At 51.6% G+C, this 17555-nt stretch overlaps 1 protein-coding gene across 2 annotated transcripts in view; it reads right to left on the reverse strand.

The window, feature by feature from the left end:
- Positions 1-1847: 1847 nt before the first annotated feature.
- The window catches only part of CNNM2 (cyclin and CBS domain divalent metal cation transport mediator 2), a 147423-nt gene continuing 131715 nt past the window's right edge, over positions 1848-17555 (reverse strand). The window contains exons 5-8 of one of the 2 annotated variants that reach the window (XM_026494020.4): positions 16058-16151; positions 12889-12954; positions 9036-9220; positions 1848-8335 (exon numbers count right to left, since the gene is read on the reverse strand). In XM_026494020.4, the coding sequence (XP_026349805.1) occupies positions 8126-8335; positions 9036-9220; positions 12889-12954; positions 16058-16151 (555 nt within the window). In that variant the 3' untranslated portion in view covers positions 1848-8125. The remainder of the gene's footprint in view (positions 8336-9035; positions 9221-12888; positions 12955-16057; positions 16152-17555) is intronic. The other variant, XM_026494021.4, reaches the window with a different exon arrangement.

Raw genomic sequence — 17555 nt, forward strand, 5'->3', positions numbered from 1 at the left:
AGTAAGGAAGCCGGCTCACTCTCAACATTCCCGCTCTGTGCTGGCCTCCTGTTTGCGCACTTCACGATCCTGAATCTCCTAGCAGGAAAAGCACTTTGACAAAGAACTCCCACAACTTCCCCTTGTATCCTTTGGCCTTGGAGTCCTCCACCAGGGGAGATGGCTTGCCAGCAGAAGGTCAGAGAAAGGGCCCCATAAAGGTTTAATTCCTTTGTTTGTGGATGTGACAGTATGAGCACAGATGTCAGGATCTTGAAGGGAAAATGATGAAACAGCCTTACCAAAAAACAAACAAACAAACAAAAAAAAACCTGGGAGTTTACTAGCCATCTAATCTAATTCAGTGTTTTGGCTCTACTGAAGAACTGCTGCCATTAAACTACATTATTTTCAAAAAGCATAAAAAGTTTTCAGAATTCAACTCCAGGTTATGAAAAAGGTCATTCATTCAATTCATACCAGTCATTTTCTCTACAAGACCCTCTGGTCGGTCACTCTCTCTGCCCTCAGAAGTGCTGAATTGACAAGAAGTGCTGGGGAGCACAATTTGTTGTATGAAATATAGGAACCCCAGAGCTTTTTTCATGATAAAACTTCGTGACGAATGGACACATGGATACAGAGGGAAAACTTAGGGAAATCTCATCTTAAACAGCAGGAAAAATCACCTCTACTTTTCTTAGGGAATTGCCTGATTTGAACCCAGGACTCATCTAGACAAAGTAGTAAAGCAGGAAAAAGAAATAGCCATCTGGGACTTGATGTGGACAGAGAATTCCTTCCCTGGCCCTACTTGCTTTCTTCTCTGCTTCTAAGGAAAGCCAACAGGCTCCCAAGAAGGTAACACTTCACTGGAATACAGATCTGCCCCATTCTACTTTCAAAAATTGGGGGTAACCATTGGGAGGGGGGTGTGGTGATTAGGACAGGCGCATCTTAAAGCCAGGCCTGCCAGCAGTTCTTCACTGAACTGTCCCCATCCACAGGGCAGGTGTAAGTAAAACACACTGCAGACATCACGGTCAAACCACACAGTGGGGAAAATAAGGGACCAGTCACCAAGAGCATGATCCTCTGTGGAATGTAAGAGAGAGTGGAAGGGAAAAAGGATTCCAGAAAGACGTGATCTAGGGATACATCACAAAGGGGCTGGGAAGCTGCACCAGAAGATTTGCAGGGTCTGGTAGCACGTGAGTGACGCAGGTAAGAAGGAACCAGGAGTTCACCTGAAGAGCAGTGGTGATGTAGAGGATGCGGGCCCCAACCCGGGGTTATCAGGGAAGGCGCGTGCCCACTGCATCCTCAGAGCATCTGAACGCGACTCACCACGCCCAGGCCCGACGTTCTGAACTTGAGAGTGAACCATCTGTGCTGGCTACCACACCTCTCTCCTCGGCTTCGCAGAGCAGAGGACCTACAGAGCCCTTCTCCTCTTCAAGAGCCAGCGGAGAGGCTTGAAGGAGGCCTCTGGTCTTGCCTAGGAAAAAACAGCCTGGACGTTTGCCCAGCTGACCTGTGTGCTGTTAGTGACTGAGTGGCAAATGTGGGGCCGTTTGACTGGATGCCCTCCCGGTCCTTGACTACAGTGCTCTGACGGACTAGAATCCTTGCAAAGGAGAACACCCCTGGAACTGGTGGTGCCCGACTCCAGGGCGGGGGCAGAGGCCGAGGCACGGTGCTGGCATCCCTCTCTTGTAACCTAACACTTTGTGCTGTGTGTCCAAAGAAACGCCCTGCCGTGTTGCCATGCCAACACCCAACCCCAGCTTTCTCACCAGCACAGCCATGCTACCGGGCAGGGGACTGAGGTGGGTGTATAGATGGAAGGGGGAAGGGAACACACATCCGCTGGAAGGGTGAACAGAAAATCATCATTTATCTAAATAGAATAATAGAAATGAACAAAAACCTTTTAAAACAGTCACAAAATTTACAAATAAATTGGTACAAAATAAATAGGAGAGACTGTAAATCTACAACATCATTTGAATTATAAAATGCATTCATTATGACAATCAGCTCACGGAACCTACACACGTCATTTGTGCTGCTTGAGGGTTACGTACACAGCTCTGAACACTGTGCTCGGAAAACTTCTCTGCTGGAAAGCATGAAATGTACACTATGACACAGTAAAGGCTGAGGGGGATGAAAGTCAGACACAAAGCAGGGGCTTGAGGGCCAAGGCAATGCTGGCATTGGGCTTCAAAACCACGAAAAGGCCTGAGAAGCCCAGATGGGGACGCAGCTCCCATGGTCCAGAGGGATGGATTCTGCAATCCAAGGGGGGAATTTAGAGGCCATCACTGTTGTGGGGCCAGTCTGCCAACCTGGCTTGGGAGGGTGGGAGTGAGGAAGGCGGCTCTGGTCTCACAGCCCTGCTGTACCATTACAGAGAAGAGACCCCGTCACCAGGAAACAACCCCTAAGTATTTCCCGGAGGTACTTGAGAGCCCTGCCGTAACATAGGAGACCTGCCTCCATCCGCATCCCAAACACGAGTCCCATCAGGCATAGTGGTAGCCCAGCAAAAGGGCCGGGGATGCTCGGGTTGACGTAAGAGCAGCAACCTCTTTATGACAAACAGAAAGAAACCACTGCCTTCTCACCCACTTCGAGGGACAAGACAGCCCTAGGCTCCATGGATGAGGGGCTCTAGAAAATATCTCAGTCACAATGTACTAACAGTAGAGGCATATGTACATAATAAATAATAATATAAAATAAAGCATATACATTTGTAGATTTAAAAGACTCCAGAAATAAGAGAAGTCAATGGACTGACACACTCCACCTTCACAGCAGACTTCAGACACGGGGAATGACGAATCAGAAGCTAGGCTGGGACTCTCTGGGGAATGAAAGTCCTGAGGCCTTATTCCTTCCCACTCCCTTCTGCTCCGGGAGCCTAAGAGCAGCTGTGGAAACCAAGCGGCCTGGGCCTCCAACAAGAAGGGAAGGCACCCAAGCCCCACCAGGTCTCTGTAATAGTTCTCCCCCAGGTGAACCTGAAGAAGAATCTGGCCCCAAAAGAATCACTTCCCAAGTGAATCCGTGTTGGTCAGATGTGGGCAAATGCCAGAAGATACCCTGCCAGGCGAGGCAAGCCATTCTTCCAGTTCATGTTTACACTCAACATAAGCAGGTATCCAAACTCAAAGACATGGACTAACTCAAGCCTTTCTTACAGTACGTGTTGGAGCTGTGTACATAAAAACCTTGGTATACAAATTCCTAGAACTTTACTCTCTTGCTACTAGAACCTCTGTTTCTATGTTGCTTCAAGTACAGCCTGGTATTTCCCATCAAAAGATATCTACAACACTTCTGGTGAAAGGAGGTCAGTGGCCGCAGCATACACAGACCGAAAGCTTACGTGTGCTGAGCCAACTGCAAAGGTCTAAGAAGCCAGCCCAAGACGGCGGGACGAAAGCTGCTCCAAGCTCTGCAGTTGCTGTGAACTGCCATCACCTCCTTCTGTCCCTTGGGCTGACCAGGGACTCTGGAACCTTCAGACAGGGCAGAAGGAAAACCAGCAAGTAAGCATTCACTGCAGGAAGAATGCCTGCAAGCGTTAGAGGGAAAAGGCCCACTGCCACAGCCTGAGGGACAGGGACATCAGCAAGCGTGGCAAGGGTGCACCACTGACCCTCAACTGGAGGCAAATGAACCTCATCTTAAGAGTCCTCTGAACTCATCTCTCTTGTCAGCCCACTTGAATACAAAAGAACTATGAAAAGATCAAGATCTGTAAATGGCCCTGAGATATAAAAATCCACTGAGTAGGTTGCTCATTGATAAATTTACCTTGGAGAGTTTCTGTATCACCCCAAACCACTTTCATACTTAATTTTCTAAATCCCTAACAACTCTGGATTAATCTACAACTCACGCAGAGGTCCTTCCTTGCTGGACAGAAGCACCACTAGCCCTGAGCCTACAGTGGAACCAAACCCAACCCAGAAACTGTCCTCAGAAACCACACTGGCACCCCAGAAGCCTCCGCACCCTGAACTGCCAGCTCAGTCAACCCCCTGCAAGAAAAACCTATCTCTGGGGTCCAAACCGACACGGGAGTTGTTCCTGTCGCTTAGGCCACCTGAGAACTTGGGTCATGCGGTGTGGGCCAAGCCAACCCTCCCTGGCAGCTGCTGCTTTGTTAAGCACCCTTCTTGTCCAGCCCAGGTGAGTCTTTTGCTGGGGACCACCCCGACAAATCCTGGAGGAATCTTGGGATCCTGGCCCAGGACAGGTGAAGAGGGCCACAGATCGTCGGCTGGTTTTCAGAAGATGAGACGGTTGCGGTTTGCTCTTATTTCTGACCAGCCAGGACAAAGGCTCGATCGGCCAGGGCCTCCTTCGGTCTGCTCCTCAACCTGAGAGAATCTGAGGGCAGAAGTTCACGGTCCCTGCTTAGCCCAAATTCCTATTACTTCCATTCCCAGCGCAAACGCAGTTCTACTTGTATCTACCGCTGTTTTCCTAGACTTGGCAAAGCTGGTCCTTTAGTCAGATGGTACTGGGGACAGCACAGGTAAATCTATTCACAGTTAATGTTCCATATTCATGTGGAGTTTGCAGTCAACCTCTGCACAGAAGTTCCTTAAAATAACATCAGAAAATGGCAAGGTGCCCTACTTCCTCCCACGTGGGGAAGCCAGTCATGTCAGCATGAGCACCGAGGAAAGAACAGAGTTAAGTGGTGTGCCCTCTGAAATGCAAATCATGCAAGAACCAAGACTTAAACTAGTTGACTAGCACCCCAATATCCATGTACATACAAATCTTAACATTCTGTTTTCCTAAAAGTTTAAATATATGATTTTGGACTTGCCTGATGAATACAGAACAGAGAGAAATAAAGGGAAAGAACCTGAATGGTAGTAGGAAAAAAAAAAACAACAACCCAAAAAACCCTCTCATTTATAAAGACAAAGCAGACTGTCCTGCGAACATCTCGATACTGGGGATCCAGCTTCAGGTGGAACCTTTCGGATGCTACCGTGGCCAGAAGCAGGAGGAGGCTCTGTCTGGCTCCGCAGAGCCAGGGCTCGAAGCAGGGGCCACGGAAGCCACTGTAGACAGGCGCTGGGTCTGACCAGGGCTCCAGGAGCATTCAAGACAGCAGCACCTGCGTCTGCTTCACAGCCCCCTCCCCTCTACACTTACAAAGCCAGCAGCCCCAGGACAGGATGGTCCAGCCGTAGTGTAATTCTAAGAATTGGCCACTGCACATGGCGATCTCAAATATTTGATGGTCTTTCTCTGCCGGACTCCCCTTTATATAGACATAGAATTGCATGGAACTCCTAAGCCAAAACCATTGTGCTGCCCAGTGAAGCCATGAGCCAGCGTTTCTCCTTCAACAGCCTGATGGTAGTTTCCAGAGGGAAAGCAGGGCCTGGGAGGAGAATCTGATCACTCAAGGCAGCGAGTGTGATCTGAAGGGTCTTGAGGTTTCCCCGAAGCAGATGTAACTATAGCCAGGAATTATTTTCTACTCCCTGTTGTTATAAGATAGGAGTAATCCAAGCTGATGAGTGGTGTGGAGAAAATAAATACAAACTTGGGAGGCTAAAATTTCATCCTCTAGGAGTAGGAGCCCCCACCGCAAAGCCACCCCCGCCAGCACCTCACAGCGGACGTCTCCCAAGGCCGCCGCACTGCGTGGGTATGATCGTGCTGGGAAGTTCTCGGTTTCACTCTGAGGTCAAGGAGCCAGCAGCTGGAACCCCCGCCTCTCCAGAGCTTTAGGGTCATAAAGGAGCGGTGGGGCTCTGAAAAAGACCCAACACATTAACTCTGATTCCAGAAGCTCCTTCCAGGAGCAAGGCACCCTGAGACAGGCCGCGTGTGGAAAAGCAGATCAGAGGGGAGAGGCTGAGGGGGCAGAGACCCCGCAAGTCAGGAACCACGGCGTGGCAGGCCAGGCTCCACCAAACCACCAGGAAGGCCAGCGCTGTCTGGGCCCGGAGTAGGGGTGTGGTTGCTGGGGGTCACTCCCCTTGCAAGACCCAGGGTTCACTTCCTTAGGGGGAACGCTGGTTTCTGCGCACCCTGGGGACAGTCCCCGTTCCCACGCCACACGGGTGGGCGTGTTAGAATCGGCTAGATGCGTGTTAGAGACTGAGACCTTTGAACTTGGACGGATCTGTTTATAAAAGGGGATACTCGGAGTGCGGGTCCCACCAACGTTAAGCTACAGAGCACACGTTATCTATCCCGTGCACACGGCAGGTTGGGTGCGAGCAGTAGGCACCCCTCAGAGGGCGCCCCCGTGACCCTCCCTAAGGGGCATGGCACGGGTTGAGGAAGACCGTCCAGGACAGACATCCCGGAGGAAATACTGTGGTAAACGGGCCTATGACACCGGAGCCACCCACCCGCTTTCCGGGAGGCAGGCCGTGTGCTGCTGGCCGCTCCCCAGCCACAGCTCCCCTCCACCCCGAGCCCAACCTGGGGGACACAGTCCTACCTTGAGGAGGGAGAAGGAAACCGCTGCTTGGCCCGGGGCTTCCCTTCGTTCAGTGAGACCCAGTGGAGAAAAGGCTATCTTCTTGGCTAGCAACCGGGCCAGCACGGCGGGGCAAGCCTCCCCGCGAGCTCGGTCACTATGGACTCAGCTCAGTAATTCAGTGTACGAACGGACGTTGCCAACAAAATGCACATATCCCTCGGGCTAACACTTAAAACAGATGAGACGGTTAAGGATTCGGTCACTCAAGAAGTACCTCCGGACATTTTCACTACACGTGATGAATTTGGTTATTAAAATAAGGCGGAGACACACACGAAATGGCCACAACACACATTTGGTTTCTGAATCCCTGTTTGGGGCCAAACCGACCCTGGGCTGGACAGGCAGCCTCTCCGGCACCGGCCGCGTTGGAGGCGGGAGGCACAGAGGTCCTTGGACGAGGAACACAGCCACTGCTGGGCCCCAGGAGCCCAGGGACAGAGGGGAAGAGGGACACTGGGCTCCCTGGGAGGAGGGGCAGGGGCCGGCAGTCCCCAGAGTTCCCTCCTTTAAACACCTGGGTGTGGAAACGCCTTCTAGGCACGGAGCACAGAGCACAGCTGGCCGCCCGACTCCTTTTCGGACAATTGTGTCCATCCCGGTGGGGGGGGAGGAGCTTGAAGGCCACACCGCGCCGTTACTCAAAGGCCCTGTGGAAGATTCCATTTGGCATCTGTGTAGCAGCATCCTGGGTCAACACGAGCAAGGACGGGGAGGTGGGCGCGGCACTCTGAGGCGGGGGCGCTGGGCTGGGGAGGAGGCCTGGCTGGGCCGCAGAATCCGGGCTGGAGGACCCGCGGGATGAAGTCACCTTGCCTCTGGCCAATGATAAACCATGGGCTTCAAATTCATTAACATTCATTTTGGTGATAAAAATTCCTTAGAGTAGGAGGAAAAATCACATTCCAAGCAAATGTTAAACCTTTCTGAGGGAAAGGGACACGGTTAAACATTAACTTAAAACAACACTGAGCTCACAGAGGCGACGGCGGGGCCCCAGGCTCCGCCCCACAGTGGGACAGACTTGGCAGGTCTGCAGCCACAGTTTTCTTCATTCATCCTTCAAGTTCCACAGCGACACCCACTGGGCCCAGAGGAGGCGTGCCCCTCCCGAGGAGGGCCCAGGAGGGCCGAGAAGGGCCGAGAAGGGCCACGAAGGGCGGGAGGAGCGAGTCCATTCGATTCGGGTCACATCATGGAGTCACGGCAGAGTTCAGACAGAACAACGTAAAACTCTGCAAAAGACACTGTTTAAAAACATGATCTCTTGGGGGGAGAGGGAGGAACCGCAACAATTTTCAACTTCATGCAAATTGAGGAAGGAGGAGAGTGAATAAAGATAAAAGGTACAACTGAAAAAATAAACATGATTCTATCTGGGTGGAAGTTCATCTCCGAAATCTCGAATGCCATGCCCTAGCCGTTGGTGTCACACCTCCAGCTCCCGCTCCTGCCCTCGCCGTCCTCCGCCGCGGCTTCCGGGAAGGGGACAAAGTCTTTGGTCTCAGGAGGTTGCAGGATGCAGCATGGCACACAAGCTCACACTAATGGGATTCACGGCCAGCCGGCCTGGGGCCCTGGGACTGGGGGTGAGGGTCGGCGGGCGCCCTAGATGGCCCCCTCGCTGTGCAGGCTGTGATTGGCCTTGTTGTGCGTCACACAGTTCTGTTCGTTGAGCAGGTTGGCGGTCTCGTCTGGCAACCCGTCGTGCAGCTCCGTAAGAGTCAATTCAATTTTAGTGTTTTCACTGTCTGAAGACTGAGGGGTTTTGTCCATCCGGGATGCCATCAAGGCATTTTGGTATTGCTGTCTTGAGATCTGGGGCCACAAGACGGTACAGGAGACAAACCAAGAGAACGCTTATTTTTAGGTGTTCTTGTCTCGACAGCACATTACATGTTAGACTCCCCCGCGAGACCCGCATAGTTTTTCTAAGAAAGGATCATCCTTGAAGATAAACTGAGCCACTATCCAAGTTCAAGTGGACTCTGGCGAACAAGTCAGTTTTTACTGATATAAGCCATTTCCAACTTTTCGTCTCAAAATTTCACAGAGACTGGAAAATGGAGATAGGCTTCCATCAGCTGAAGCTGGCTCATTCTTCGGTTCAGAAGACGTCCTTATTCCAGACTAAGAAAGGAACCCTCGCTCGGGACAGAAGAGTAGCAGAGGGTTCTTCCCACCCCATCTCAGGAAGTCTGCAGGGTCTCCGATCTCAGCCCTTCCGGGACCACCCGGACTCACTAGAGTCACAAGCTCATCAGGACTTGCTGGAAAAGGTTTATTCTCTCTCCAGCTCTCCCTCCTTGACAAAGCCGCATCTGACCGGCGGCGGGTCTGACGGAGCCCGGGAGAGGGCTGTCTCCCCGAGCCTGAGTCTCGGCTGGGCACAGGAGCTGGAGGCGGGACACCCAAACGACAAGGGGGAAGCCCAGGGGCAGGGCTGGGGCACCGACAACGTGCTGTGGGGGGTCACCTCCAGTGGCCAGGCCCGGCCAGGCCACGGCTCTTGGCTTACCTTCACAAACTGAAGGTCAGAAAGGGCTCGCACCGAGTAGTCAGGGATGTAGACTTGAAGGAACGAAGAGTTGAGCTGATTACTGCTGCTCCCCAGGGTCGGCGTTACGGCGTCAATCCGGTCACTTCGGCTCAGAGAGTCTGAGTGGTTCAAGCCACAGGGGCGAGGGGGTGACTTGTTTTCACCTAGAAAAGGGGAAAGCAAACCCCAGAACCTTTTATGTGAGGTAGATAGAACCAACAAGTCAGCTCTTAATTATGCAAATAATAAAAAGTAGTCATCAACAGACCAGTTCAATCAACTTATGCCAGATGCCTGAGCGTCGTACAGCTCACCGCCTAGAAGGCCGCCCGTCAGCAAGGGGTCCGGTCCGTTCCCCTGCTCGGCCCCGTGTGTGTGCGTGCGTGCATACACCACACACACACACACACACTCCTTCCTGAGGCTCTGACCGCACCTGTACACATCCCCAGGTGCCGTGACGTGCGCAGGCCGTGGGGAGAGAAGCTCCCGCATAGAAAACGGGGCGTGGGAGGGCAGCATTTTGTTATGTTGCCAGAAGCAAAAGCAAAGTACTCTTGAGAATGTCTGTCAACTAATAAGTGTTTTAAAGGGATCAAAAGAGTTCTGTCTGCTCATACCATACCATGCCCCCTAACTGAACCTATTATCTTTGTCTCTGACCCCAATCACATCCCCATCGGGCAGCCCAAGGGTGTCTCAGCATTTCAGGAACACTAGAAGACACCAAACTCTTAAAAGCCTTAAGGGACCGTAGGTCTTGCAGGAGTCTTCGAGGAGATGGACAGTATTTGTTCGTTAAAACAAAGTGAAAGGAAATTCAGTGAGTCTAGGTTGTCACTCTCAAAGGCAAGGTGACCACAGCTCCTAACATACATTTTGTTGAAAATAATACCCACCCCCACCCTCATCAAGGCTGCCTCCATTTTTGCTTTTCCAATCAAATCTACCGTCACAGGACTAGAGGGGACCGATTCGGACGGAGATCAGGCTGGTCTGTCTTTGCAGTATGCCCCTGACAGACACCCCCACAGAGGAGCTGGCCCTCGCTGGTCATCCCGTCAACTCTCCCCCATCTGCCATCACGCCCATCAAAATCCACCCCCTCAGACCGACAGGGCAGTCTCTCCCTCCACTCCACAGAGCTCCACTGAGGGACCGCCACTCCTCTGCTACTTGAAAGAACCCTGAAAAGTCTGAAGATAGTTGTGTTCTCCTTCGGCCTCTTTTTGTCCACCTAAATACTTCTGACGTCCTTCACGTCACGTTTCACCACCTCTCACCCCGTCCTGACCACCGTCTGAGATTCCTTCCACTCAGCTCTTAAACTATGATCACCAGAACCAAACATGGTAAGTACGCAGTGAACCTCAAATGGCGAGTTCCCTTTCTCCTAAAACTGTCACAGCACAACTTCCCCTACAATTTTGTCAGATTTTCTGTTGTTCAAAATTAAACGCAGAGTAGCATTTCCTCTGGTTGCTTCCACTTATCTTCTAAGAGAACAAGGCAAATGAGTAATTTATCACGTTTCCTCTTCAGCAGGAGGGAACTCTGAGCAGATGACCCCACTCCGCTAAGCCTCAGATTCCTCATCTCTATGTAACAGGTGGGTGGTAGTTCCCGCCTCATAAGGTCCGACGAGGACTCCAAAGGAGGCAGTGTATAAAGTGCTTAGCACAGCATCCGATGCCCACTAACTAGCCCACGGGTAAGCCCGGTTACCACTGTTCCACTCCCCGCTTGCCTCGCCCCAGACCCCGCCGCTAGGCGCCGAGCTCAGTCCGAGCCTCTCTGCGCTCGTGAGAGCATCACTCGGGCTGACGGATCCCACTGTATCCCTGGGCTTTAACCCCAAATCACATCACCATTTCTACAGTGTTTACTTTTGTGTGTCAAAATCGGAAGGTTAAAAACCCGAAACGTTCGAAGGGCACCCTGCTTACTGATCAGACTGTGAATTGGCAGGCAGACGTCAGAGGCCTTAACTCTGGGTCTCCTGTTCTTTCCACCTGAAGACGATGATAGGGCAATCTCTCTGGTTTCCCCCGAGGTATCTAGACTCCCACTCCATTTCCTCTCAACCCACTGCCCTCAGTTTTGTGAGATGAGCCCCTGCCTTTGCCAGGAACCCACTGCCCGACGTCCCGGCCGCAGTCTGGGGAAGCAGACCCCGTTTTCCGGGACCCTTTCTGCAGCAGCAAGTGTGACAGGGACCCAGCACGACCAGCCTTTCATCAACATGCAGTGAGACAGACGAGTATTCACACCAAGGAGAATAAAGACTTTAAGTGGCCAGGTCCCAGTTCAGGTCATGTTTTGTGGCCAAATTTATGTGCCAAATTTTTATAATTATGATAACAAAAACACCTTTCCATTTTAATTCCTCTTATGCCTTCTCAGCACTGTTTTTTTCTGCTTTTTAGTCATCTCACCTAGGAATTCTCTCTTTTTAGGAGTGAGCCAGAAAGATACTCTAAAGAAACATTCCCAGCCTCCTCTAACAGAACCACAAAGCACCTTCTGGAATAGGCTGGAAATCACTGGTTTAGTTCAACCTCCACTTATTCGGTACCCTACTATTGTAATGCCAGCATCCTGAAGGCCTGCACCCACAAAATGGCATTTTGGTTTTTTAAATTATTACAGGACCAGACAGAGTGGACACGGCTAAGAAATCTCTAAGTTGCGTGGGAAAAGTAAAATACAAGTAATGACATTTCAGGAGCTTCACCCAAAAGTCACTCTTGTTCAGCATCTGTGATATTTTAAACACATAGCCAATGCCGGCGAACAAAACAGGGAGAAAAAACATGAACGTATACACATATACACAAATACACAAGTACATGTTTCTGGGCTTACGTATGTATGTTGTGTATCAGGTATCTTCTACCAGCTGGTTTGATTCAAACAGTCCTACAAATAAGATCTTATCCCCACACACCCCAAGCCTTTTCAGAGCAAAGCCGTGAGGCAACACAAGTATTGCCTCTCTGACTAAATGTCAGCATCTGCGAGTTTTGCTGAATCTGGATTAGGAAACGCCAATTTCATCAGATTTTAAAATATAAGCTGTGTGGAACAAAATAAATACAGAAAAATTGTACCACCAAAAGCTCAGCAATTTTAATTAAAGGAAGATTAAACCTTTGCCTTTCTTTTTAGCTGCTGGACGGATCAGGCAGGCACGACCAAGCTCTCCTGCAGGGCAGCACCCGGCAGCCGGTGACGAACGAGCACAGAGCCCGCTCGCAAGACAGAGGGAGACAGAAGCGCGGCCCCGACGCAGGCGGGGACGCGCGGGCCCGTTCACACGGATCCCGGGACAAGGACCAAAGGAACGGAACCAGGAGCGCCGGGGCCTCGGCGGACGGGGTGCTCGTTCACAGTCCTGGAGGCTCTGGACTGAATGTGTTTCTGGAGAAGCACCCCCAGGTTTTGAGGCCCTGGGGCCTCTGCAAGCTCCACACGCCATGACGTTGCTGAGGTCAAAGAACCAGGAGCAGCCCCCCGGTGCCGCCCTGAAAACCCAAGGTCAGCGGCGTGGCGGGGGCCGGGACGAGCCGGGTCGGCACCGTGCTCGCTTTCTGTGGGTCGGCCGTGCGCACGCCCGCAGCCCGCCTGCCAGGCCCCCGGTCCGCCCGACCGCGCAGGGCTTCTCCGTCCCCGGGCAGCTCGCTGCGGTGTCTGCAGGCGCGGAGCTGGAGACCTCGGGGCGAGACGGCAAACGGCCTTGACCACACACAGGGGACAGATCTGGCCGGCCAGGCTTTTGTGGGGTCAAGGGAGGCAACCGGAAGAATTACGGAAAGGAAACATGCAGAGTTACCTGGAGAACCTGCGGCTAGCAACTCTGTTCTGCTGACAACAAAGGTACGAGACAGGGACAGAGGAACTGAAAAATGGAGAAAAACAGGGTGAGACCGCGTCAGAGGGCGAGACAGGAGATCTCTGCACTCAGGGGACAGGAGCGGATGCCTCTTCTACTAATAGGAGCATTCGATCTCAGAAACGCAAAAGCCCGCACGACACTATGGAAACTGAGAAGGAACACACACTGCTTTCCAGGAAGAGGAACACAGGGAGCCTGAAATCAGAAGAAATCCTATTCAAATGCTTCTCTACTAGCCTAAAAATCTCTTAAGCCATTAATACTCTATTGGGGCTTAGAGCTCAAAACGTGCTCTCCTTAAGGATTTAAATCACAATGAGCCACACAAAAGGGGGGCTCAATTTATCAACCGACCCAAGAGCATGACCCAAGCCGTCCGCGCCAGCAGAGCCTACAGCGTCCCTACCTGGGGCAAGCAGTTAGGTATTCGATTCACGGACGTCCTTACTCTCGTTATTTTGACCTGATATTCTGTTGGAATACTTTGAAAGTTCAAAGTATTCGAGGAAAGTAAATAAAAAATGCTCCGCACAGGTCTTCCGGAAATGGCGGACCAAAGTCATCCTCATCCCTGCTACTCAGAGAGTCAGGTCTGTCTGACTGAAAAGTCCAATCAACACTGCCCTCGCCGGCACGAGTGCTATTTCCTAGGCAGGGTTTTTTTTTGTTTCTGCTTTTTAAAAAAATTTTTTTTTAAAGATTTTATTTATTTATCTGACAGAGAGAGACAGACAGCCAGCGAGAGAGGGGACACAGGCAGGGGGAGTGGGAGAGAAAGAAGCAGGCTCCAAGCAGAGGGGCCTGATGTGGGGCCCGATCCCAGGACTCCTGGATCATACCCTGAGCCAAAGGCAGACGCTTAATGACTGAGCCACCCAGGCGCCCCATTTTTTTTTTTTTAAAGATTTATTCGAGATAGAGAGTGAGAGAGAGAGAGCATGAGCAGGGGCGGGGGGCAGAGGGAGAGGGAGAAGCAGACTCCCCGCTGAGCAGGGAGCTGGACGCAGGGCTCGATCCTAGGATTCTGGGATCATGACCTGAGCTGAGGGCAGATGCTTAACCGACTGAGCCACCCAGGCGCCCCTCTGTTTTTGTTTTTAAATTGCAGTATAATTGACACACAATTGGGCAGGTCTTGAAACTGATTATTGTAGGATTTTCCTAGGCAATCAACATTAATAAATGGAAATATTATCTTGAGATTAGGGCACTAATTGTATCTCTCAACGAATATACAAAATCCCTAATCCTACTTGTCAAGTAAAATACTGGGCTTTGTAGTAAGATGCTATTAATGAGATCCCCTTCCTTCCTGGCATTTCCCAAGGAGGCCAGGCTGCAGCCCCATAGGCTTCCTGTATGGGAGACCTGCTCCTCAACTCCTTTTTGAATGGGATTTGCCTTTACATGAACCCACAGTTCACTATAAATTGGGCTAATGTTTAGGTTTCAAGAACCAGTGATCGGTAAGATTGTCTCCCTACTCTTGCAACTTTCTTTTCAAAGCCATCTGACTCTGCTAACCTGGGGCTAATCTGGCTGCCATACAGTGGTCACGAGCTCAAAACCCAGCTCTTCCACCGACATCTCCTCTGTGCTCTCAAGTTTACAAAGCATTCGCACGGATAAACATTATCATATTCTATTCTTCTCACAGTCACACGAGGTCACCTTGTTATGTCCTTTTAGAAAGGAGAAAGCCAAGGACCTTTCTCAAAGGCAGCCACCCATGTGCAGTGAGACTGCAGCTGTGGCCCAGGGCCTCCCAGATTAGTTCGGGACCACCCTGCCTCCTCACGAGCAGTGAGAACAGATCACCTTCAAGTTTACCACACTCGCAGTTAAGTGGCCCATGTTCACACTGGTATGCATCAGCAGCTCACAATGAGGAGGCTGGCGAATGTGGCTGAAAACCCCACAGGAGGGTAGTGAGAAGATGCGTCTGGGGCAGGGGAGGCTGAGGAGAGAATCCTTAACGTTTCCTTGGCTTCCTAACTGTAGTAACATCTTTGGGTGCCCGGGACACTGTGTGGGGCGGCAGATGAAGACTAAGCTCACAAAAAGATGCGTCTGGGGGTATCCCCTCCCCTTTGGAGACTGGTTTCCAGAAGCGCCCAGGTTGTTTTAGGATGGTCTATTTTTAAGTTTGGGGTTTGTAAGTTTCCTAGCGCAGCATGTCATTTGGCATTGTGGCCACAAGGTGGCACTCCAGCACCTCTGTTTACCTGTCGGCACCGGTCCAGCCGGGGGAACTGCAAAGCAAGCAAGAGCCAGAGCTACCCGCGCTCCACGTTCCTACTAGGTACCACCTGCTGGCGTCTGGTGCCCAGAACAATTAGTCGACACCCTAGGGCACACCCCTCCTTAGCTGGCAGACTCACCTGACCAGCTGTCTAGACAAGAGTTGGCTAGAGGCAATAAATACCCATTAACAGCCTCGTTCATCCTCAGGAAAACGCAAATTTAAAAACCTCCAGAACAGCGAACACTTGAAAGACTCAACAACATCTAGCGGTGGGTGGAGAGCAACTGGAACCCGCGTCAGTCCAGGCAGCAGCGCGCACCGCGCTGGGTGCCCCGGCCGGGAGCCCCCGGTGCCACTCGCACGCAGACGCCTGGCACAAACGCGCACACACGCGCCGGAAGACGTGCATGAGGGTCGGCGCAGCCACACAGCGCTGGCCCCCGACAGGACACTACCCCATGTCCAACGGCAACGAACACAGTACACTGTTGTGTATTCACACAATGCACCACTGCACGGCAATGAGAAAAAATAAGGTGTAAGCAACACACAGCAACGGCGACAGATGTGACAAGGACGACTCTGGGTGGGAGGGGCCAGACTCGAGAGAACACATCCCACATCAGTCCTTTTGCACCAAGTTCAAAAACAGGCAAAACTAGTCTACGCTTAGAAGTCAAGTCAAGGCAGCGGTCTGGGGACAGTGACTTCGAGGGTGTGGTGGCAGTGGGGTCCGGATGCAATAAAAAGTTCCAGACGTACATAAACAGGGTTAGCTGGCAGGTACAGAAAGGTGACCGTGGAAGGGCGTTCTGTCCTAAAACCCAGCCCTGCCCCAAGGGGCCGAGGAGGGGCGCTCACCTGGCGAGGCTGTGAGAGCCATCACACCGTAGTAGGAGAAAGCACTGGCTTCGAATTTCATACCTTCCTTCCCAGCTTCTACTTCCACTTTCCCCTGTGAGAAGAAAAGGGGAGCGTTTTCAGTCCAGTTACACCAATCTCTCAGCAAGCTCTGTGCAAGATCTGTCCTCCCTCAGATTTCTGTCTGAATTCCTTTCCCAACCATCCCAGGAGAAAGCCTCACATACTCCTTCCCACTTAGCAGAGAGGGTTAATTCATCTTGAACATGGAAACTGGATGTGGCTGGAGATGCAGAGATGACCATGTGAGGTTTAACTTCTGTGAGCCTGCTTAGTGTTTTTTTCCTAGCATCCCAGGTTCATGCATGGATTCTTCAGGAACCCTCCAGTAATAAAAAGATGGTGCTCTCGCCCCATCAGGGGGACAAACACTGGGGAAGACCTGGTCTTGCAGGAACCCGAGTTGGAACAGCATCAGGATGAAGGGTGAACACCATTAGTGGCCATGGACTAAATGGGCTCCAGGGACAGAACTCACTCTGGTCCTGCTAACACAGCATCCTGTGTCTGCAGGCTGGGCCCCTTGTCGCCCAGACCCCCCACGGGCACTGCAACACCCCCAAACTTCCTCCTCACAGTCTTGCAGAAGCAGCTTAGCAAGTCTCCTTACAGCAGGACAAAACCTCTCCCTTAAGTCTCCCCCCGCCTTCTCTTCCTCTAACTTGTCCACAGCTTCACGCATCCGTTCCCCTGGGACGGCCTGCGGATGCCTCATTCATCCTGCTAGCCTGAGGGCCCACCGTGATCCCCGCATGGAAGGCGCCTAACACGCATTTTCCAGGAGACTGGAATAGCCTACTCAGACACCAAATGGCTCTTGTTCAGAGGTGGCCGCCTCTCCAGTGACGGGTTCCTTTACGGTACATCCCTTATGATTCGAGAATAAAAATGACGGTACCACTTATTGAAGGGGAACTGTGCTAACAAGTCAGTACTTTATCAATTCACTCAAATGCTCATAACTCCATGAGGCAGACAGAATTACCCCCACCGTCTTACAAATCAGGAGGGGGCTCAGAAGGGTTAAGTAAGGGCAGAACAAGCGCTTGACCAACGTGCTCGCTACACTGCCCGCTAACGCCCACAATTATTTTGAACACTCCCTATCGTTACACACTAAATTCCCAGTTAGGGAGACTTTCCTCAAATCGCTTCTTTAGAAAACGATCTACTGTCTCTTTTAGGTTTTCCTTCACTCAAAATACCAGTTTGATCACTCCCCAACCAACTCTCTTGCTGTAAGAAAGGAGCTGACAACGCTATCCATAATGTAAAATCACCCTGCCGACAATCGGGGGCCGGGAACCCAGACCGCACAGCACACGGGGCCCTGGACAGACCGTGGGGTCCTGTGCAGAGACCGTCCTTGCCACTCGAGAGTTTCAACACATGAGACAGACGGGAGCAGTGCAAGACAGATGGCACAAGGCGGTCAACA

This window comes from Ursus arctos, unplaced genomic scaffold (genome assembly GCF_023065955.2).
Source record: "Ursus arctos isolate Adak ecotype North America unplaced genomic scaffold, UrsArc2.0 scaffold_7, whole genome shotgun sequence".
Classification (NCBI taxonomy): domain Eukaryota; kingdom Metazoa; phylum Chordata; class Mammalia; order Carnivora; family Ursidae; genus Ursus; species Ursus arctos.